Here is a 24,041-nt window from a genome sequence, read left to right on the forward strand (position 1 = left end):
TAACCAGTAAATAACACTATTGCATATACACATTCAATAAAACAACCAAGAACATTGTGTATGGGTTGGCGAAAAAACCCGTACCCGTGAATATTCGTGGGTAAAATTCGCTTCAGATATTTAATACCCGCAAATACTCACTTGTTAACGGGTCGGGTTTGGGTATCACATTATTCATACCTGCAGGTACTTGTTATCCGTTTAAAAAATAAAATTATAATTTTAACTAATAGGTTTTTTGTTTAAAAAATAAAATTATAATTTTAACTATTCTAACTCTTCAATTAGGTTTCAATCTACTGGAAAAATAAAAATTGGCAAAAGCCAAAATTTTTTTAGGGTTTTCTTCCTCAGAATAAGGAAAAAAGAGGTGCCCCCATTTCTTCTTGTTAGCTACAATGCCGTTACAGACTGTAAATCCTTGCTCGATCACGTGCGGTTGCCCGATCTCAATGGTCGTCAAAACGCGGAGGCGTCGAAGCGGATCAGAAGCAGAGAGGTTCAGCGTCTAGACGAAGTGAAGATGAGGACGAAGAAGAGGAAGATGAGGCCGAATAATGTCGCGGTGACGACGTCTAGGTTCAGAACTGGCGAGGGCCACCCATGTGTTTTGAGGCACGGAGGTTCACGTGACCCATCGAAAACTGTATTGGATGGGATCAAAACAACATTGGGGTCTGTGTTTTGGAGTTGGGCGTGTTGATAAATGCAACTGGAAATGAATGAAAGTTTGTATGATGAGAGTAAAGAAGGGTTTACTGGAAGGAGGACGCGACAGAGGGCAACAACTGCAAATGGAGGAGGTGACGATTGCTCCCTTTGAAGGGAAGACCTAGGGTTTGTGAGTTCTGATTCTGAACAAGAAAGAAAGGATAATAGAGTATTGGGTCAGAATTTGGACTAAAGGAAGTTGGAAAACGAGTATCCAACAAATATTCGTGGGTTAGAAAAAATCCCCGATTTTTTTTACACGAGTATTCGACGAGTAGTAGGGCGGGTACGAGTTTGACTTTGTACTTGCGGTTCGAGTTTCGGGTAGACACTATCCATGCCTGACCTGACCCGTTGTCATCTCTAATTTTGTATTGCTAACAAAGACATCCACCGAACAAATAATTTATCATAGTATTTAGTGATAATCAAAACACCTTTACATGAATGTTACACTTCAAACTAGAAAGTTTTCATTACAATAATTTATTTCTTGGTAACGTATAAAATTTTAATAAAATCTTCTCCGTTTTAGATTATTAAAATAGAATACTAAACAAAAAAAATCCTAATCATGAAACTTTTGTTGCTAGTCTTTTATGATTTGCAGATATTGGCGACATATGGAGCATGGCTGATTAGTTTGTAGCCAACGCGTAATACATTTTCAATGAAAGAAGTGTTGACATGGAAGTGCGTAGCACTCAGCATTGAGATCGAATTCATCCAAGCATATGCAACAACAACACTCAGTCTGTAACACTATAGATTTCTTCAATGTGTCAATGGGTTTTTCGGTTGTTGGAACCGTTCTTAAAGGATACTGTGTTGCTCCATACATGCTGCTATCAGTAAAATAAGGACCTTGTAGTTTAAGTGGATGTGGGTGGATGTGTTTAGTCATGCTAAATACGATTTTTTTCCTCCAAAATTTTAATATATTTTTATTTTTAAATTTTAATAATCTTTTTAATTCAATCAGATTTTCTTTTTCGAATTAAACACCTTTGTTTGAGTTGTTTATGTTTTTTAAGATGTTTTTCTTCAATATTAAATGAAAATGTGTTTGAGAGAAATAAATCATATTTTAGAATTAAAAGACAAAAAAGGTAATTTTAAAAGAGAATTTTTTATAAAAACATGAATATCATGAATGCATTATTATGTTATTAAATGCACTTTTTTTTTTCTATGCAATAAGATAAAAAAGAAGAAAAATAAAAATAGAAATTCGATGGAATAATAGAATGATATGATTCTATTACATATTTATTAATGAAAAAGTTTTTGTTTTCAGTAGCTCAATGAGAGTATTATTTTTGGACTACTGGTCATGTGATTAAGTCTTACTTAATGTATAAAATGTTTTGGTTGTTTTAATTATACGTACTATTATTGATGAGAAGTACTTATATGTTTAGTGGTAGATGATATAATTAATTGAATTTTAATAGTTTAAAAGTTGATATTGTTATTTGATACTATAGAGAATGAGATTCAAACCTTCATTAGTGTGTTATCTGATGCTTGTGTTCTCGTGTTAACCTTTGGTGATGTTATACATAAAACATGTTATGCATAGACCATTCACAGAATGAATGACACGTAGATAACGTAAAAATATCGTCAAAGTATTATTATCCTTTTGTGAAATATAGAATTTATTTGAATGCAGGAAAAACAAGTCAAAGTAAGTCAAAGTATATAAATTGGATGTTTGATTTTAGACATTATGGCTAAGATTATACTTTGTATCACTTGAAATTCTTTGATATCATATAAGGTTTATACAGTGAAACTAAATTTAACACGACTCTAGTTTAAATTAATCATAAAAGGTAAACAAAATAATACTAACATTGCTTTAACCTATATATCAAAGTAATTTAGTTGAGATCCGTTTAAAAAACCATCACTATATATCATTAAAATATTTTTAAAAAGCTTTATTTTGTAACTAATTCAAATAGTCATTATGTTTGAATTATTAACCGATAAACATAAGTGAAAAGATAAATCACTGAAACTATAATTAGGCTTATATGAATAGCCATAAATGATTCTTGATTAAAGAAACACCTCATTGATTAGATTTTTTTTTTTTTTTCTGAAATATAACCCGTAAATAACACTACTGCATATACACATTCAATAAAACAATCAAGAACATTGTGTATTGCTAAGAAAGACATCCAAAAAAAATAATTCATCATAGTATTTAGTGATAATCAAAACAAGAAAATTTTCATTACACTAATTGATTTCTCCCTAACATATAAAATTTCAATAAAATCTTCTCTGTTTTAAATTATTGAAATAGAGTACTAAACAAAAAATACCCTAATCATCACAGAGATTGGTGACAAATGGGGCAGGTGCGACAAATGGGGCAGGTATGATTGTGATGTAGCCAGCGCGTAATACATTTTTGATGAAAGAAATGTTGACATGGAAGTGCATAACACTCAGCATTGAGATCGAATTCATCCAAGCATATGCAACAACAACACTCAGTTTCTAAAACTGTAGATTTCTTCAACGTGTCAATGAGAGTTTTGATTGCTGCATGCATGCATATTGTTATCAGTAACATTGATTTCATAAAAAATATGAAATCTTAAATTATGAGATTATTGAAAATCACTATACATGAACATAAATCGCTATTTATGAAACTTACCTGTTGGGGTTAGTGTTGACATGATTACACTCTTGATAAATCCTTGACACTTTCTGCCTGTAGAATTATATGATCTTTATTCTTCTTAGTATTTTTCTCCAGTATTCTTAGTCTTTATATAGAGGGAGATTTATTTATTTGTTGAATTCAAGATAAAGGGAAAATGTAATATATTATTAGGATTTGATTTATTTGTTGTTGATTGAAATTATATATCTTTTATTTTTTTTATTAGAATGCTATTTTTATAGTTTGATTTTATATTGTTTAATTAAAATTTTATCTTTAAAGTCATTTTAGTACATATATTTTATTATAAGTTATTTAAAATATTAAAATTATCGTAAATCAAATATATTGAACATTTTTTTTATGATTCTCAGTAATTTATTTTATAATCTCTGTTTTATTTTTTTTTAATTCGATTTACTTTATATATTTGTGGTTATATAAAAGATAATATATAATTTGTAGTGTGTAATGGTTAAAAGAAATTTTATATTAGTATGCTGTAAATATATTTGCGGTTATTGTTTTTATTATATTAGTAGTTTATATGTTTTTATATATTTTAAAATATAGTTAAAGATAAAATCAGAATACTATTTTTTATTTTAAAGTATAATTGAAGATAAATAAAACTGTAAAATGTTTATGCAAATTGTTATAAATTTATATATATTATATATGATCTTTTTCTCTTCTTAAATATGCTCAGTAACTTTCTCAGTGGAAATTATCTTTATATAATGATTTTTTTTGTTGGTTAGAAAGTTAATTGTTTATTCTTAATATCTAATATCTTTTATCTTTTATTTTTTATATTTTATAATGATGTGATTCATCAATTTAGCATTTAATATAACTTAAAAGATTAATATTTGTTCGATATATATATATATATATATATATATATATATATATATATATATATATATATATATATATATATATATATATATATATATATATATATATANTATATATATATATATATATATATATATATATATATATATATATATATATATATATATATATATATATATATATATATATATATATATATTACTAAGTTTTAGGTTACAAAAATGTCCATATTAAAAAAAATAACAATTTTAAATCTAATGGTGTTTTAATAATTTTAAAATTTAATTTAAAATAAAATATAGTTATTAAAAATCCTAATTGGTCCACATGTACAAGAGAAGTTATTAGTTTTTATTATATATTTTTTAAAAGGTAATTGTTTTTTAAAATAAAAAATAAAATAAAAGGTAGTTGTTTTTTTAATTCACGGGTTTTATAAAACTAGATGGTTCTATAAACTCAGACGGGTTCTATAAATTCAGAAGGGTTCTATAATTCCAGACAGGTTCTATAAATCCAGACGGGTTCTATAAACTCAGACGGGTTCTATAAATCCAGACGACGGTTCTATAAACCCAGACCGGTTCTATAAACTCAGACTGGTTCTATAAACCCAAATGAGTTCTATAAACCTTGAATCCTAAATCCTAAACCATTATATTTTTTTAAAAAGTAGTTGTTTTTTAAAATAAAAAATAAAATAAAAGCTAATAACTTATCTTGTGGACTAATCAGGACCTTTTATTTTTTTTCATTTTAAATTCAATTTTAAAATTATTAAAATACTCTTGGATTTAAAGTTGGTTTTCTTTTTTAATAGGGACATTTTTATAACCTAAAACTTGGTACATTTTCCTAAAATATACCAACTAAAAAACTCTTTTATGTAAATTAGCAAACCCATATATATATATATATATATATATATAGAGAGAGAGAGAGAGATTTTCAAAATATTAAAATTATCTTAAGATTTTCATGATTTTAAAATGCTTATTTTATAATCTCTATTTTAGATTTATTTGAATTTGATTTATTCTATAGTAGTACATAAATAAATAAGGTGTCAGTTAATATATTTGCAGTTAATATTATATGCCTAATTTGTATATTTGTTTTAAGATGTAGTTAAAGATAAGAATTTTGATAGGTATAATTTGTATTTTTTATTTTAAGATAAATTGAAGATAAAATGAAAATATGAAATATTTACCGTGAATTGTTATAAATTTATAAATTATATAGATATAAAATATGAGCTAAGTTAATACATACATTATCTATTATTTATTATAAATTATAAATAAGCTTTTGTGTGATATGACCTATTATTATTATTATTATTATTATTATTATTATGTATTATTTATGTAAAAACCTATTTTTTATTTAAGTTTTTCAGCAAGTTATAACTGTAACACTAGTGCAAAAACGCGGATTAACGTCGGTTATTTTGGGCTTTTAACGTCTACACATGAACCGACGTCATTTCCGGTGACATCAATGCAACGTCGGACATATAGCATAACCGACGTCTAACTTGACGTCAGTCACTGACAAGGTCGACGTGACTAAATATAGGTGTAGGGGGAAAATGGACGTCTAAAGACATTATATAGACGTCGGTCTTCGCAACAACCGACGTCGAAGAGGCACTAAAGACTTCAAAAATGACACTGATTGACGTCTAAGAGGTACTATAGACATCGGTGTGTACATTAACCGACGTCTAATACAGTAGTTGTGTTTTAGTGCAGTTTTGTTCTCGTCTTTGGATAGCTTAGTAGCACAATTTCGTTTTGCTAGTTTCCACCAAAAAAAAAACTTGCGTCTCTTGAATTTCTTATGGATCTTTTCAACCCAAAATCGAACCTGGGTTCTTGCTTAGTTCCATTTTCATTCGCAAGAAGAAAAAATCACGGTGAAACGATAACTAGGCAATGACCCAGGGTCGCTTTTAGGTTGAAATGATCAAAAGAAATTCAATAGACACGCTTTTTCTAGGAGGCAGCTAGCAGAGGGAGAATGTGTTACTACGTTACTCCAAGAAAGGAACAAAACTGCACTAAAACACAACAAAAAGAAAGCAAATTTTAATCAGTTGAACCAGAAGATAATCGATGAAAGACTAAACAAAGTTTAAACGGTAAGCATAAATAAAAACCACGCACCTGGGATGCCGCAAGAGAGAAAAAGAAGAAGAGGCAGAGAGAAAAAGAAAAGGTGCCACAAGCGAGAAAAGGAAGAGGCCGCAAGAGAAAATGGAGAAGAGGAAGACGATATCAGAAACTGAATGTCGCGAAGAGTTTGCGGTTGCATATTTAAAATGAAATTGGACGTCGGTTATCTCACTAATATGACGTCCAAGTTAACATTTCATCTGACCTTTTGAATACCATTAGACGTCGGTTTCTACGGGAGCCGACATCTCGAAAGCTGAAACGATTGACGTTTGATTTCCTGTCAGGGATGTTGACGACAGTTGTGATGGGGCAGCGACGTCTATAATGATGAACATCATTACTTGCAGGCACATAGACGTCGGTGCCCCTTCTACCCGACGTCTATGTATTACAAGCACATAGACGTCGCTTCCACTGAACATCGACGTCTAAATTGACGATTTTTTGTCTTCCCGCCTTCCATTCAGGCCGTAGATGTCGCCTTTTGACTGCGCGACGTCTAAGCATCTGGGAATTAGGTAAAGAGCCTTAATTGCAGCCCCATAGACATCGGCCCCTCGTGAACACCGACGTTAATGGACTGTCTTCTCACCTACCCCAGACCATTAGACGTCGGTTTGAGCCAATGTGGACGTCTACATTGTAAAAGACGTCGCCTTAACCGAAAACCGGCGTCTTGGTTACCAAACTATTTACGATAATGCCACCGGACACTCATAGACATCGGGTTACCAACAAACCGGCGTCTATTGGGTGACGTTAAACAACGTTTTTGCACTAGTGTAAATTTGACTTTTATGTACACCAACATGTTAATAACTAAGAAATGTAAATAAATATACATTAAAATGTTTATATATAATTACTATAATATTAAAAAAAAAGATAAGATGAGAATGTTATAAATTATTGAGGATGTAATGTTATTTATTAGTATTTTGAGAGTATCAATACCAAAGCAAATGATATTATTTTTAGTGTAATATAAGTATCGAATTAGTTATGTAGGTTTTATTAATAATTTAAATATTAAATAAGAATGTATTAAGGGATGAAAATAAGATAGAAGTTCTTATCACTCCTTTGAGAAACTTAGTTCTAGTATTTATATAAAAAAAAGTTTACCAAGTGGTTGATATATGAAGATAGAATAATAGAAAATATTCAAGTTACAGGACAATTTTCTATTTTGTATATTATTTAATAAATGCCAGATATTTTGATAATACTAAATTTACTATCATATCTTTTCAATATAATTTGTTTTCTCGTATCGTATGATAAATATATATAACATTAGAGATGACGAAAATAACAATAGTAGGGATAGAATTTTATAAAATGCATGAATTGGAATTAAATGTTCTGAAACTAAATTTGAAAGAAGTTTAAGAAAATTGAACAACTTATGAAATAGTTTAAACAAATTAAATTTAACTCATTACGGTTTCTTATTGTTGTTGAGTTGAAAGTTTGTCATCTTCTTTGAAGATTCAAAGGAGGTGTTCATCCTTTGTGAAGATTCAAAGGAGGTGGTCATCATTCGTGAAGCGTTCGGAGGAGGTGTTCATCCCTTGTGGGTTTCAGGAGAAGTGAGTTTCATCTCTTCTGGTAACAAGAGAGGTGTTCTAACCTTCAACTTGTTTATTTTCTTTGTGATTGTAATAGTTTGTTGGTTTGTGATAGTGAAGCGTTAATTCTCATTTATTCGAGATTAACAACTGGACGTAGGATCTGTGTGACCGAACCAGTATAAAAATCTCCTGTGCAATTTTCTTTCTTCCTTACTTTTTTATTTCTTTAATTTTGTATTAAAAAATTTAATTTATACGAGAAAATCATTAAAGGTATTATTTGTAATAAGAAACCGATTCACCCCCCTCTCTTTGTTTGTTGTACACGCTAACCATTCTGTTACACAACTCTGACATATATGGATAAGTTTTCCATATCCCATTATAAAATATATATTGTTTTTCATTAAATCTTCTCCTTACATATATCAAGCTCCATTAAGATCAAATGTAAGTACAAGAGAGTTAAATTAAAAGCCAAATAAGTGTCTACAACTAATAAGTAATAATTGTAACTAATGAGAAGCATTGATGCTTTGAAGAGACTTTGATGATGATGCACTTGAAGACTTGAAGAAACAAATACATTCATTGTTAAAAGCATTCTTTGTAGAAAGAGTTGTATTAGGCTTTAACTTTGGATTATAAGCACTTAGATGTCTTGTAACTTCTCTTAAGTATAGTTTTCTCTCGACAATAATCAATTATCACGGGAGATAAACGATTATTATAAGTAAACTTAGAAAAAGGTTTTGTCTCGAGAATAATCGATTGTCATCGAATGTGATAATTGTTCAGGGTTCAGAAATAATCGATTATCACTAATGATAATCAATTATCATATCACGTTTTTCAAAACCCATAACGACCTAAAATAATCTATTATCACTTTTGGTAATTGATTATCTCTGACAGTTGGGAGTTGTCTTTTCATTTTCTGACCCCTGTCCTATAAATAGAAGCCTCCTAAACATTTTACAAGTTACCTAAACTATTTGAGAGTACATAATTGATTTTGAGGAAACTCTTGTGTTTAGGTGATATCTTGATATATTCTTGAAGAAGGAGAAGCTTGTTGTTAGTGTGTCTACGGTGCAAGTTGTTCTCTAACAAGTCTCTCAAGCTGGTGATCATTTTTCCCTCATGTATCGAAGGAAGGTGTGTATTCTTTACTATTTAGTTTTTGATCCATCTTGTAAACATCAAACTGATTTTTAGTAAAAAGTTAGCCACACTTTCTAAAGTGATTAACAATTAGATGTAGAATCTTTTTTTTTCGAACCGGTATAAAAATCCTGTGTCATTTTCTTTATCTCTGCATTTCCTAATTTTAAACTGTTTGAAGAAATTCCTAAAAGAAAACAAAAATTTTTAATGGAACCAATTCACCCTTCCCTCTTGGTTTTTGTCTGATTTCATGCTTTTAAACGTTCCGTTGCATGATACCAATTCCTACAATAATGTTTTCAAAAATGAAAACCAAAAGAATAGAATCCTAAAATAAAGCAATAGTGCAAGATAGATTTCTCTAATCATACACCTTTAAGATCCTAGTGTTCAAAATGAAGAACCATATGTGATAAACCTATTGTCTAAAGTTTAGTCAAATCCAACGATTAATGAAGCAAAAATCACAATTTTATTGGGGGCAATGCAGTGATTATATCAGCAAATTTTCTCTCTCTTTTCTTTCTTCCAAAGGTTGTGACTTTTACACACTCTCTTGACTTAGAAGACCCTCTTCACTTAGGTTAAGTGAGATAAAATGAGTTTAACTAGGTTGGATGTTTTAGACACATAGAGCCCAACCCAACACATCTTCCTCCTCATAACTGTGTGGGAGTGAGGGTTAATTAAGTGACCTTAAAACTTAGCACATTTATGACAAATGATATTTTCACCCTAGGCGAAAAAATCTCATTAAGATCAACATCCTTTTTGTTTAAAACATTTCACCAATAATTTGATCTTATACATTGGAGATGTAAAATTAACCTCAATTTCACCCTAAAAATCCACGTTCTTAGAACCCTTTTGCTAATAGATAATTTTACCAAATTATAAGTGTGATTATCATGTAAAGATTTTATCTCATCTAGAACTACATTCAACTAGTTTTATTTTTCTTCACTTTCCAAAGCTTATTTAAAATTATTCAGGTTCTACTATCTGAGAATTGTGTCCAATTTTTTTTTCAGATTCTTTTTTACAAACAATTCCGGTATCTTATGACAAAAAGGGGGTAAAAAAACAGGAATGATGATTACACGGTCCGCCATTTTCCATATATATATATATCTATATATCTATATAACCAGATATAACCAGGTTAAGCGTCAATTCATCGAAAATAGAAATTTTAAGAAAAATTGTATTGGAATAGGAATCCATTTCTTCTTCTTGTTCTCCATCATCAATCAAGATTATATACTCATCAAAAGAATACTTACAAAACGGTTATATCAACCTCTCCTAGAAACAACATGTGGTAATAAGCTGTATCACCAAGATAATCATTATCTAATGTATCATGTTCCTCTTAAGCATCATCAATTGGAACTTCTACTTCATCCCAACCAATTGATCATCAACGTCATCATTTTTCTCATCATTCTAAAAAGAAAAATTGATTGGGAAGGGGTTAAAAAAAATATGAAGAGTGGTGTGTATTTTGTGGGGTCAAGTTTTTGAGTTGTTTGGCACTATAGTGTGATGAATTTGTGAGGTCAAATGCAGAAGAAAAAGAAATTAAGGTTGTGGAGTTTCTGTAAGATCAAATAGTGTATGGGTGTTGTGTGGAGGTTATGGATGTTGCGATTACCACTCTCTAATTGTTATGGATGATCTAAAAAATAATCAAATTGAACAAAATTGACCAAAATAGAAACCTACTTGAATGTGTAAAAAGGTTAAGAACAACACTAAAAGACAAATATATATTTAAACCTAACAACAAAAAAATATATAATAACAATAAAACTAACAATAATACCAACGACAATAATAATAATAATAATAATAATAATAATAATAATAATAATAATAAATTAAAATCACAACAATAATCACAATAATTTTATCAATTAAAACTTTTTCATTTCAAATACAAACTCACATTTTATTTTAATATAATTTACCCCAACAATATTTTATTTTAAATTATTATTTAAACATAAAGATAAAATTATCAATTAAAATACACATTTTTTAATTTATTCAAACCATTGTAATTTTTCACAAACTTTTCTTTTCCTTTTTATTTTTTTATTTTATTTTTCATCGTCTTTCTCCTAAGTCTATCAATTTTACTTTCATCTCTCCTTTTCTTAAAATCTACTTATTTTCCGCCTCTCAAATTTAAAAAAAAAAAAAAAAAACAAACTAAAACTCTTATGGATAAAGCAATGCCTCATGAGTTATGACTCAAGTAAGAACTTCAATAGCGAGGTTCTACAAAACCTTCTAATTTAAACAAACTGTCTTATCTCTCCAACATTCATCTTACCTATCTTGAATGTATGAAATACTAAAAGAATGAAATCTAAAATTTTCAATTAATCCTTAATTCTATCCTTTAATAAAATAGTCTTCATTTTACGGACAAATTAATGACAGTTTCACAAAAGTTTAATAATAAATTGTAGTTACATTAGTTTTAACATATTAAGGTATCAAAATAAATATTTATTTTACAAGAAAATTCTTAAATAATTACTAAATCTAGATTTAAAAAATTAATTTTCTAATTAGAAATCAATTTATCTTATAATTAAATTTTAATAACTAACGTTAATGACTATTTATACCAGAAACTATTTTAATTATCAATTTAAAAACCATATAATTTTTTGAAATTATTATACTTACCAATAACTTTTAGTTTATATAAATTAGTATCCAAATTCATCATTATAGTGATTAAATATTTTTTGTGACTAAAATTATTCAAAAAATTTCTTTTGTTCCATTAATAGATGATAATGTTTTAATATTTTTTTTTATGAAAAACTTGTTAAAAAACATCATTTTCTGAAACATAATTTTAAGGAAATGTATGTATGTATGTATTAACTTCATATTCTCAATAAATTAAAAAATATCTTTTAACTAAAGTAAACTTACCTAAAAGGAAAAAAATGAGTTTTAATTGTGATATATGAAAAACTACGCATGAAGCTTTAAGTGACGTTTTTATGTCTTCAAGGTGACCCAATAAAGTATGGTCTAAAGTTTTTATTCAAATGTAGTCGAAAGAGGACCAAGTGATATTCTCTTGTTCACACATTGACAATATCGAAACTTATATTAATCTTACCATTCACCAAGAAATTAATTACATTATTCTATGCATATATATATATATATATATATATATATATATATATATATATATATATATATATTACCTCATCATTGAAATTTAAATATCATGATTTTAAATTAGGGTTACAATATATTTTGTGTTTAGAGTAGGAAATGTAAACAAAATATCATGACTATTGGGATGTGAAATTATGATATGATTGTCGTGAATAACTATGATAAAGAATTGTAAAGAAAAATCTATAGCTAGGTTAAAATAGAAAATCATGAAATGATATGAATGGAAATAGTCAATGATTCTGAACTACGTGATTAATGACTCCGATTAAATAGTTGTTTTATTTTCTAAATAAGTGGATATTGAAAAAACAACATTAAAATTTAAGTAAGTGTTTTATTTAATTTGTCAAACACTGAGTTAAGAATTAAAAATGATTGGTTTGTTTTTTAAATCAAAGAAAATTGCACATTGTTAGACAAAGTTATCTTCCTTTTAGTTATTAAAAATTGGTCGTATATAATCTGACCATAAAATTGAAACTAATTATTGTGACTTAATTAAGGGGAAAACTTTGAGAAATTCTACGATGCTTGCTGGGAATTTCGTAGTCTACCCTTTGAAGAATATTAATGATTAAGAATTATATTAGTTTTGATATTTTAAAAAAGTTATTAATATATTTTAAAATATCAAAGTTAGTGTATATAAATGTTTTGAAAACATAACAGAGGGATAAAAAAAATCAGTAGAAAATTCAAATTCCACAATTATTTAATAAACGTATTATTTTTAGAAGGTGTTAATTTAAAATTGTGAGTATAGTTAAATTTACAAGTTTACTCACAATAAATATTAATTACATATTTGTATTAATATGTGACTTTATTTAGATTCATGTGTTCCCAATAAATTTAAGTTATTAGTTGCAAGGTATAACCTTTGGCACCGTCCATGTCAATTAAGTCAATTTAATGGGGCCATTAGAAACTAATAGAAAATTAGAGGATAATTAAAAAATTAGAGTTTACCCTAATGTTGATGGATTCGAATTTATTCAACGAAAACAATCAAGAAGGACGTGGTGTGATTCCTACCCTTCAAAAAATATTTTCATCAACTCTTCAACAATTAATATTTGCATGAAAACATTTCGAGAAAATTCTCAAATTTTAAGGGTAAAAATTATAAACATTCTTAAAATATACATGCTGGAATTTTTGTGTGCCATGTTGATGTAAATTACTGTTGATGAACTTATTTAATATAAAACTTTCATTATTATTTAGTTGAACCACACTTAAATTATGATAAGAATATATACGCATACTAAGGTCATTATCCATGGTAAATTTATCCCTTCAAGTGTGTTACATGTTTATGCAAATATATATTTATAATTCTAAAATAATTGATATAGTAAAGAAAAGAAGTATAATCGATCGATGTACAATATTTAATATAATTGATGTGAAAAAGTTCATAAATCAAAATTTAAATATAAAAAAATATTCACTCATGTCATTTGATACATATGATTAACAAAACTTAATTGAAGTTTTAATATTGATTAGTTAGTAATCAGATACTCTGTCAATCACTCGTTTTTCAAACGTATCTTTCTGTCTTTTCATCTAGCGTAGAGATGTGCATATACATTATTTTCATTTTTCAATTTATGTATATGGGAAGAGCTAACAACACTATCAATATTCTAGAGACATTTTTTTTTTGTTATTAGTTATAATTTATTAAAAGTCAGAAAATCAGAAAAAGAAAAAGAAAAAAATAGATAAATAAGTGATGAATCCCACTTTTTTGGTGTTTTTCATTAACTTTTAATTAGTTAGAGTGTATTATTTTTAGAATTGTCAAAATAGTTCACAATCGGCAGGTTAAGTCGGTCCACTATAAATTCAGATTGGGTTGGGTTTAAAATATTATATTTTTTTTTATGCAGATCAGATTTCAATCTGGTTCATCCGGGTTGAATTTGTAGTGGGTTGGGTTGACCCACCAACCCACCTATTTAATTTTATTTTATTAAAATTTAATTTTAATTTTATAAAAAAAAATATTTATTATTTTGTTTTGCTTGGAAAAATTATTTAAGTTTTCAATCTTCAAAACTAATTAAACACTCCATGTTGGAAGTGAAATTTGTAATTTTTTTATTTTAAAAAAATTATAATTAAATAAATCAGTGAGCAAACTTGTTTACCCACCAATCCGTGGTGAGTGGGACCGAGTTCAAATTTTTATTATTCACTAATAAATGAATCGAATTAGATTGATTCACTAAGTAATCAATCCATAATAAACCGGACCCGATTGGACCGCATCAGGTCGAGTGACACGTTTTAACCGCATTAATTATTTTGCATTTCATCTAAGCGTTTTTTTCACTAAAATAATCAATCTACTAAAATGACATAAATTGTTTTCTCCTCACCAATAAAAAAGTGACAACATTTTTAGCAAAATTTATATATATATACATCCGTGGTCAACATTTGAAAACGGTTTTTTGGGATAAAATAATTTATTAGTGTTTAGAAATGTGTATTGATTGGTAGTTTTTTATATTTATGTGTATTGTCAAAGCTGAGAATTTAGAAGTCAGATGTGTGTCTCTAATAAAAGTTGATAAAGAAGACTATGTCTCAAACAACTGTCTCTGCTATTTTGTTGGATGGTTTACCTATGAGAAAGTGACACGTGGACAGTCTTACGCACCATCTTACCTCAGTTCCAAAATCTTCCTCCACATAACATAATATTTGGTCTTAGTCCAAACCATTTTTGTTGCCGAGTCCATTGCATCTCATTATCTCTGACTTCAACCTCTCAGAATCAAACCCTTCTCTTTCTCTCTTCACACATCTTCCTTTTTCAATTCATTCCCAGAACTATATAGGACTCATCCAACCACTTTCTTTCTATCTTCTTCTTCACTTACACATCATGGAAGAAGCTACCTCCAATGATGACTCTGATCTTCCACCACTCACACATTCCATCTTGTTTCATGCCAAAACACTAGTCACCGATGAGATGGATTTCTTTGCAGACAACAACAACAAAAACAAAAACAACACAAATGTATTTCCCGATGATCATGAAATGCTGCACCAAATGGAGCTTCATGTCGATGTACGAGACTCTTTCAATCGTTTCTTCTCTTTCTCTATATAAATCTTATGCTTCTTATCTGTTCTGATTTCCAGACTAGTTTAGATCTCCTTACAAAGACTTCTCCTACCAATAGATCAACTGTGGGAGAAGGATCATCGGAAGCAAGGCCAAATGAAAGAGATAATAAGGTACTTGTCTTTCTGTCAATGTATGTCTTTCTTTTTAAAGTTTTTCAAACGTTGGATTTTAAGATCAAAGAATTTAGATATGCAACATATTTGTGTCTGTTTACTTACAAATCCCCTTTTCTGGGTTCACACAGTTTGCAGCTATGCTAGCTGAATTGCACCACATGAATGCTGAAAATCAACGCTTGAGAGATGAGGTTGATAAGGTGAACGATAAGTACCATGCTTTACACAATCAACTTATCAAACAGATGGAGAAACAACGTAAGAATGAGGTAATATGCTTTTTTGTAATTATAAATCTATTAATTAAAATTAGTTATTCGGTAGTACTATTATTAAATTGCAACAAAATGAATGATAAAGAGCAAAAATGAAACACTTTTGCTCATGAGTTTTGACAAAATCTCGTTCTTTCTCTTGTTTAAATCGATATAATCAACTCATGTTAAATTATTTTTTTATGTAATTCTCTTGAATGATGATTTGTAGGTATTGATCATAGTAATTAACAGTGGAAGGTTTTAATCTCCGTTTTTATTTCGGATAAATTACACAATCCAACATCTGCTCAATTGGGTTTTAACAACTTCTGAGTTTCTTTGAATTTTCTTTACTGGTGCTACTGTTATATTCTACCCTACAATGGGGCAATGATATATATATATATATATATATATATAACGGTTTTGCTTTTGGGATATAAGAGTGCATATATAAACCTGAATTCACACCCCATTAGAAGGATTTCATGCAGTAGCTACCATTATAAACTCTCTGATATGTGGTTTTTATGAAGGGTAAGAAAGCTGATATGATTCCAAGGCCATTCTTGGATATTGGAGTTGCTATGAAGGAAGAGAGTTCGCAGCAATATTCGAAGGGAAAACTGCAAGAGAGCAAAAACATGATGGACTTGATTGAGAGCAAGAAACAGAAGATTTACACTAATAAAGATGTTACTGAGTTGGAGACATCTGAGAAAGCTATTCCAAGGTGGCTCTCAAACGAAGTCTCAAGATCGAGTTCTTTCAAGGATGTTGATGAAGCATCAGAAACCATGTCAATGATCAAGAAAGCTCGTGTATCAGTTCGAGCAAGATCTGTTTCTTCTATGGTTAGTATATAATCTGAGTTCTGAAGTCTGCATGTAGAAATTTTTTAATGATGTTATCATAAGCATTAGATACGCATTTTCAAAAGAAAGAAATAAATGGAATAGGCTTAAGTTGAAAATAGGTCATGTATATATTAATATATTGTTGAAAATAATGGTTTAAATGATTATTTGTTTTCATGAATTGGTCTCAGATTTCTGATGGATGTCAATGGAGAAAGTATGGGCAGAAGATGGCTAAAGGGAACCCATGTCCAAGAGCTTATTATCGTTGTTCAATGGGGACTGGTTGCCCAGTTCGGAAACAAGTATATACAATATACTCTTTATATATATCTACTTACTTTTGTCATGGAAATAATTACTGTTATGCTTATTAAGGAGGTTGCATGAATTAACTATTGGCCAAATGCTCCATTAAAGGTGCAAAGGAGTGCAGAAGATCAAAGTGTGTTGATCACAACATATGAAGGACAGCATAATCATGTACTTCCTCCAGCTGCCAAACCAATGGCATCCACCACATCTGCAGCTGCATCAATGCTTCTTTCAGGATCAATGCCAAGCTCAGATGGCCTTCTACATCCAAACATTTTAGAAAGTGCAACACTTCCATTTTCACATAACTTAGCAACCCTCTCAGCTTCAGCTCCATTTCCAACTATCACTTTGGATCTCACTCAAACTCAAACTCCCACCAATAATATTAATACTTCCTCACAACAAGATCTACCACAGGATTACCAACTTAGCCTACTTTCCCCACTTTTGGCACCAAATTTTTTTCACCAGAGTAAGCTTTCTACCTTACATGCCTCTCAGGGAACAGAAACTGCTTCATTTGCTGACACAGTAAATGCAGCAACAGCTGCTATCACCACAGACCCCAAGTTCAGTGCAGCTCTTATGGCAGCCATAACATCTATCATTGGAAGTTCACACCCAGTGGAGACTCAGCATTGCAATAACAAACAAGACTAGTTAATTGCAACTGTTAGTGTTTTGGAACAATGCAGTGGATCATTTTCATATTGTGCAAGGTAGAAATTGAATTTTATGGCATTGCTATGCATTTGAAAAAATTGATAAAAAAAGAAAAGTTGAGCATTTCATCAGAAGGCTAATTAATGATTACTGAGACCTTGTCAGTCCAAGACCTATGAAGCACTGCTGAATGGCTTGTTGAAGAAATCGTCTTTATGAAAATCACTTTCTGATGATTAACAAGTGTTCTGATACTGCTCATGCTCTTAACATATTCAAAGACACTATTACAAAGATGTCACATTGACATTCAGAAAATTTTCTAAGTGAAATATCAGAGACAAGACTTTCATGTACAATATTGACATCTTCAAATGTTCAAATTCACTGTAAACTTCAACAGTCAAATTTAGATATTTGTCATGAGAGATGACTATTGATGTACTGTGTGAATTGTACAAGAGAGTGACTTGAGGGAGGGTTGAATAACAATTTTGTTTTCTTATGCCTTTTTCTGCACAAAGTATTGGAAATAATTTCTGATCTAGTTTTCTCAAGATGATTCTCTGCAATCAGAAGTTGATTAGCAGCAAGAAACCCTTTCTCACACTTGAATGAAAATTAATACAAGCAACTATAGTAATTCTAAATGCTGATACACAACTTAGAGGGGTGGTTTGTAAAAGGTTAGCTTCTGATACACATAAGAACACATCAGAAACTGATGTTTTTTGAGTTGTTAAAGAGACTTTTTCCATAATTGTACTAAGCATCTGAATTATGAGAAAATTTTTTCAATATATTAGTAGTTAGTACAATTTAAAAGTAATGCTTTTAAAACAGATAATTTGTAATGAGCAACAAACTAGAATGAGAAGCAAGAAAAAAAGATACCGCACTCAATTTTTATCTCTCTCACGTTTCTGTCAACAAAATTAATTTTTTTCAACAACCCTTGACAATTTCTGTCCGTGAATGATTTCCCATTTCTTAATCTCATTTGCATTCAATAATTCTACTGGACTCTGTGATTTTGGGTCTTGGGAAGTTTTGCTTCTGTTCAAAGATTGAAACTTTCTGTGAACACGTAGGTGGTAAAAGGTTTGGATCGATGATCACTAGCTTCTTGTTTGTTATGGTGGAGTCTTTTAGCTGGTTTTAGTGTCTTGATCAGAAAAAATTGTATTGCACCAGTTCAGTGTAAACTTGAAAATGATAAGATTTACGTGCAATTAGCCACACAACCATCCAGCATACTTGTTGATCTAAGTTTGCTATCTTTATTACAGAGATGCTGATTGAAATCTTCATAACAGATTTGTTGATACGTTTAGTGTCTTCTGCAGATGCTTTAATTTTAGAAAAATGTATATTTACTAACTTTTGTTTACAACCTTTTATTTCATATTAGTCTATTTCAAATATACGAAACAGTTGACACGTAATCTTACAAACAGATGAAAATTGAAAAAGAGAGGTTCAGAAGCCTGAAACTGCAACTATGATATACACCAAAGATGTTATCCCTTCCCCTTCAAATTGGTTGGTATAGACCATTTTAACAAGAATCATGGCTCCTTCTGTCCAGCAAAATCACTTCAGTAATTTTTCGGGATTCGTTAGAACAAACACTGTACAGAAAAGCAATTAGTTTCATCAATCTTGAAAAATTAGGAGTAAAAAAATAGAAAGTTGAGCATTATATAAAAATAAATATTTCTTAATTCATTTGTTTTAATATTTTAAAATGGAAGTGACATGAGATGTCTTAGTTCTCATTTTCTTATTTGAGTTTGGTACAGGTGTTAATTGTTATTGAATCTGTGCAGTGAAACCAGACATACAGTAAAAACTAAGGAAAATCCTTGAAAAAAAAAAATTTGTTTGACCTCATATGACAATCATTTAACACATATGTAAGAGTAAAATAATTATAAACAAAATAAACTTTTATATTTAAAAGAATAAAAAGAAGTGAAAAATAGAAAAGGATAATGTAAATGGAAAAAAAAGTTGAATGTTGGTAAAAAATTTCCTAAGAAATTGTCAGACGTGACACCTAAAGAAGCAAGCTTTCTTTCTTTTGGCAAAGGCTCTCTCTGTGGCTTTAAAAGTCATATTCTTTTCGATGTGAAAGGGCAAAATGGTACCAAGTTGTCTCGGTTGTTCAATTTTGGTTTGCCAGAGAAGGCAAATTCCTCTCTGAATAAGGATGATTACAACAAAACTAGGGACAGAACAAAACAAAGTGTACCACTGACTGATATATTCTTGAACGAGATAGATTCTAGGAAAAAATCAATCTGTGTCAGAAAGAATCAAATCAAAGTTTCCATAGAAAATCTCATCACCAAGAATCAATCCTTAACACAGTTAGTGGACACAAAGGCAGCTATCATCTTTATCAACCAATGTTGGTATATATTTACACAATACAAATGATCCTAAAGGATAATGATTTTTATTATTTTCATTCGTATCTTTTATATTTTCCTTACACTTATTTTTGTAATAATCTAATCTTTCAAAATCAAGAAATAAGAAAAAAAAAATACTAAAAAATAAACTAGAAATATTGTTGGAATAAACTTAAATTTTAGGAATTTATTAATAATTTTGTTTAAATTTATTTTATTAGTTTTGGGTCTAATAATATTTAATTTGATTTTGATACAGATAAAATAGAAATAAATGGTTTTGATTTTCCATTTATTTAGAAAAAATATTATTTTATTTTATTGATATAAGATAGAGATAAATTAAGTAGATTTTATTTTAAGTTAGTTGATATTTTATTGTCAAATTTTATTATTTGTATTTGGCCAAGGTCCAATTTACATCTATTTAAAGGTTGTTAATGATCAATGAAAATCAAACACACTAAATTGAAGAGTATTATTATTTGTGTGGATCACGTTTTTTTTAACAAAGTGGTATCAGAGCATTATGCTCTGAGTACTGAGAGAGAAAAAAAGAGAGAGGAGAGAGTCAAACACCGTGAGAGAAAAAGTGAGTGCTTGAGTTTTTTTGTGAGAGATGGAAAATGTAGTCAACGGAATGAGTGTGCCACAATTGTCAGAAAAGATCAATTACGACAATTGGTCTTTGCAGATGAAGGCTTTTTTATGGACCCCAAGATTTATGGGACATAGTGGAGGACGGGTACAATGAACCCGCAAATGATGAGCATCAGACACTAAACCAGACTGCTACACTGAAAAAGACACAGGTGAAAGACAGATCGACTTTGTACTTTTTGTATAATGCAGTGGATGAATTGGGATTCGAGAAAATAGCTAATGCAAAGTCGACAAAAGAAGCATGGGAAATTCTGGAGGTGGCATACAAAGGAGATATTCGCTTAAGACAGGTCCGAGTACAAGCTCTTAGAAGAGAGTTTGAACATATGGAAATGGATGACAAGGAAGGAGTTGTCGAGTTTATAGCTCGAGTGCAGAAGATGGCCAACCAACTCAGAATGAACGAAGAAGAGGTTCCTCCTAACCGGATTGCGGAAAAGATCTTGAGAAATTTGACGGATGATTCTGAAAGTATCGTAGTCACTATTGAAGAGACAACGGATTTGTCAACTCTCATTGTGGAGGAGTTAGTTGGGTCATTCAAGGCCAACGAACTGAGGAGGAAGAAGAAAAAGAGGGAACTCGACGATCGAGCACTACAAGCACAGTTTGACTCGAACGAAACTCGGAATACTCAAAGTAGAGGTCCTGAAGGCAGAGGACGAGGAGGTCGAGGACGAGGTGGACGTGACCGAGGTAATTTTGAGAATGATAGTAAAGTGCAAACCGATCAGCAAAATTGTCATGACCGAGGACAAGGGAACGACCGAGGAGATCGGTCAAAAGTGGAGTGTTTTAAGTGTGGTAATCACGGTCACTATGCAAACGAGTGTAGATCGAGAAAGTGCTACAATTATGGTAAGTATGGCTACATTGATAAGTATTGCAAGGTTGAGACAAAGGGGGAGACGAACTTTCTTACGAAAGAAGAAGATGAATGTGGAATCCTATTGATGGCAAAGAGCTCGAATGTAGTGGACATGGAGAGTTTGATCCCAACAATGGATGACGTGATCTCGGTAAATGGAGCGACAAATGCGGAGAAGGAAAACCTGGAGAAAGAACTCAAACAAAAAGATGAAAAGATTAAGCGGATAGGGAGGCTTCTAGATGAAGCTAATGAGATTATGAATAAACAAAGGGTTGAGCTTGAAAAGCTGAAGAAGGTGGCTCTTGAAAAGGAAGAGAAAACATTTAGTGTTCTTGAACCAGATGGAAAAGAGAAAGATGAAGATGAAGATGTTGAGAAAAACCAGGGTATGAGAAGCTCAAATATTGAGATAGCAAAAGATATGATGAGTAAAATTTTGGACAAGACGAAGAAGTCAGCCAAGATTATTGAGAAACCGCCAATGGTCATAAACAAGTTGGTCAAGGTTATTGAGAAGTCAAGCATAACAAAGTCAGTCAAAGCCTTAGAGAGATCAACCAATGTAAAAGACATGAGGGTCAGAAGGAAAAGGAAGAAGTCAAATATGGTTGAAAGAAGCAAGCCCGGTGTGGGATGATACGCATGGAGAGTGGAATAAAGGATGAAAAATTTAAGTTTATGGGGGAGTTTTGTTGGGATAAACTTAAATTTTAGGGGTGTATTAATAACTTTTTTTAAATCTTATTTTATTAGTTTTGGGTCTAGTAATATTTAGTTTGATTTTGATAGAGATAAAATAGGGATAGGTGGCTTTGATTTTCCATTTATTTAAGAGAATATTATTTTATTTTATTGATATAAGATAGAGATAGATTAAGTAGGTTTTATTTTAAGTTAGTTGATATTTTATTGTCAGTTTTTATTATTTGTATTTGGCCAAGGTCCAATTTGCACCTATTTAAAGGTTGCTAATGATCAATGAAAATCAACCAAAGTGAATTGAAGAGTAGTATTATTTGTGTAGGTCGCGTTTTTTAATAGATACTACAAATATTTTTTCTAATTAGAAAGGTTTTCCCTCAAGTTGGTAAATGAATATCAATCATTTCCAACTTGCCTACAAGATCTTGAAATCTACCTTGAAGGAGCCCTTTTAAAAAAAAAAGTTCTTATCTGAAGTTTTATAGAGTCATGAGATATAATCACAAAGCCTCTCCCTAGATTATCTTTCATAAAATGTCTATCAATCTTAATGTGTTTGATCATGTCATGTTGTACTAGATTATGAGCAATGCTCATGGCAAACTTATTGACAAAGCATAGTTGCACAGGGTTGTCCACCTTGACTTTAAGATCATTCAAAATGATTTTCATCTAGAGTCCTTCACACATTCCTTAAATAAGAACTTGGAATTCAGCTTCTACACTAGAACTAGACGAAGTACATGAAAAACATTAGAAAGGAGGGGGGTTGGTTGAATAGCTTTCTCAAAAACTTTTGTAAGTAAACACTTCAGTTAGGTGTATGCAAATATGATAGAGCGTTTAGGAAAACATTTAAAATATAATAAGTAATGACACATAAAACTTTATATTGGTTAGCTCATTCTGAGTTATGTGTAGTCTCCCTTAAAAACTCTTAAGGAGTTCCACTAATCTTATCTAAGATTACAATTGAGTTTAACCCACTCTTGATTGCAAGTATTATCAAACCATTCATGGTTCTCCTAGTCAACCCGACTGGTTGAGTATTCTAAATCACTTCTAGTTCCCCTAGTCAACCTAACTAGTTGAATATTCTTAAACCACTACTGGTTCCCCTAGTCAATCTGACTAGTTGAATATTATAAATCACTCCTGGTTCTCCTAGTCAACATGACTAGTTGAGTATTCTAAATCACTCCTGGTTCCCCTATTCAACTTGACTAGTCCGAGTTTACCTACTTCTAGTTGTTAGTATTATAACCATTCCTAGTATACAACTAAGTATTGTCTATCACTCTTGGTTCCTTAGTCAATCCTACCTAGAACGTTTATCTCAATACAATGATTTAATACAAACACATTTAGTGTTGGTTTACAAATACCGATTCGAATAATTCTCAATGAGAGGATAAATATAATACAATACAATCTGTAAACGTATGAGATTCTTTCTCTTAGTTTGAAGAGCATCATCCAATATATGCTTGAGGTAAAGTAGAGACAATGTTTAATGATTTTCCTTGAGCATGTTCTCTCTCTCTCTCTCCTTTTCTCTTTTCTATTTTCACATTTTTCAACTTCAATAGCATCTTCTCTTTAGTGAATCTTCTTTATAAAACCTC

General features: G+C 30.2%; 2 protein-coding genes across 2 annotated transcripts; both read left to right on the plus strand.

Annotated features, from left to right (window-relative positions):
- Window positions 1-15,154: 15,154 nt before the first annotated feature.
- On the plus strand, window positions 15,155-18,268 carry LOC106778414 (probable WRKY transcription factor 31). The gene is made up of 6 exons (XM_014666372.2): window positions 15,155-15,492; window positions 15,567-15,662; window positions 15,797-15,937; window positions 16,462-16,779; window positions 16,974-17,087; window positions 17,203-18,268. Exons 1-6 carry the CDS (start codon window positions 15,304-15,306, stop codon window positions 17,758-17,760), a joined length of 1,416 nt encoding a protein of 471 aa, XP_014521858.1. The 5' UTR covers window positions 15,155-15,303; the 3' UTR covers window positions 17,761-18,268.
- Window positions 18,269-20,799: 2,531 nt separating this feature from the next.
- On the plus strand, window positions 20,800-22,351 carry LOC106778406. The gene is made up of 2 exons (XM_014666364.1): window positions 20,800-20,824; window positions 20,916-22,351. The coding sequence occupies exons 1-2, from the start codon at window positions 20,800-20,802 to the stop codon at window positions 22,349-22,351; spliced, it is 1,461 nt and encodes a 486-aa protein (XP_014521850.1).
- The last annotated feature ends 1,690 nt before the right edge of the window (window positions 22,352-24,041 follow it).

The sequence above is a fragment of the Vigna radiata genome, unplaced genomic scaffold, assembly GCF_000741045.1.
Source record: "Vigna radiata var. radiata cultivar VC1973A unplaced genomic scaffold, Vradiata_ver6 scaffold_335, whole genome shotgun sequence".
Taxonomy (NCBI): Eukaryota; Viridiplantae; Streptophyta; class Magnoliopsida; order Fabales; family Fabaceae; genus Vigna; species Vigna radiata.

Coding starts and splice junctions, on each gene's coding strand:
- LOC106778414 (XM_014666372.2), top strand. CDS start 15,304: ATGGAAGAAGCTACCTCCAATGATGACTCTGATCTTCCACCACTCACA. Junction 15,663..15,796: donor CAAATGAAAGAGATAATAAG/GTACTTGTCTTT, acceptor GGGTTCACACAG/TTTGCAGCTATGCTAGCTGA. Junction 16,780..16,973: donor CAAGATCTGTTTCTTCTATG/GTTAGTATATAA, acceptor AATTGGTCTCAG/ATTTCTGATGGATGTCAATG.
- LOC106778406 (XM_014666364.1), top strand. CDS start 20,800: ATGGAAAATGTAGTCAACGGAATGA. Junction 20,825..20,915: donor AAATGTAGTCAACGGAATGA/GTGTGCCACAAT, acceptor TATGGGACATAG/TGGAGGACGGGTACAATGAA.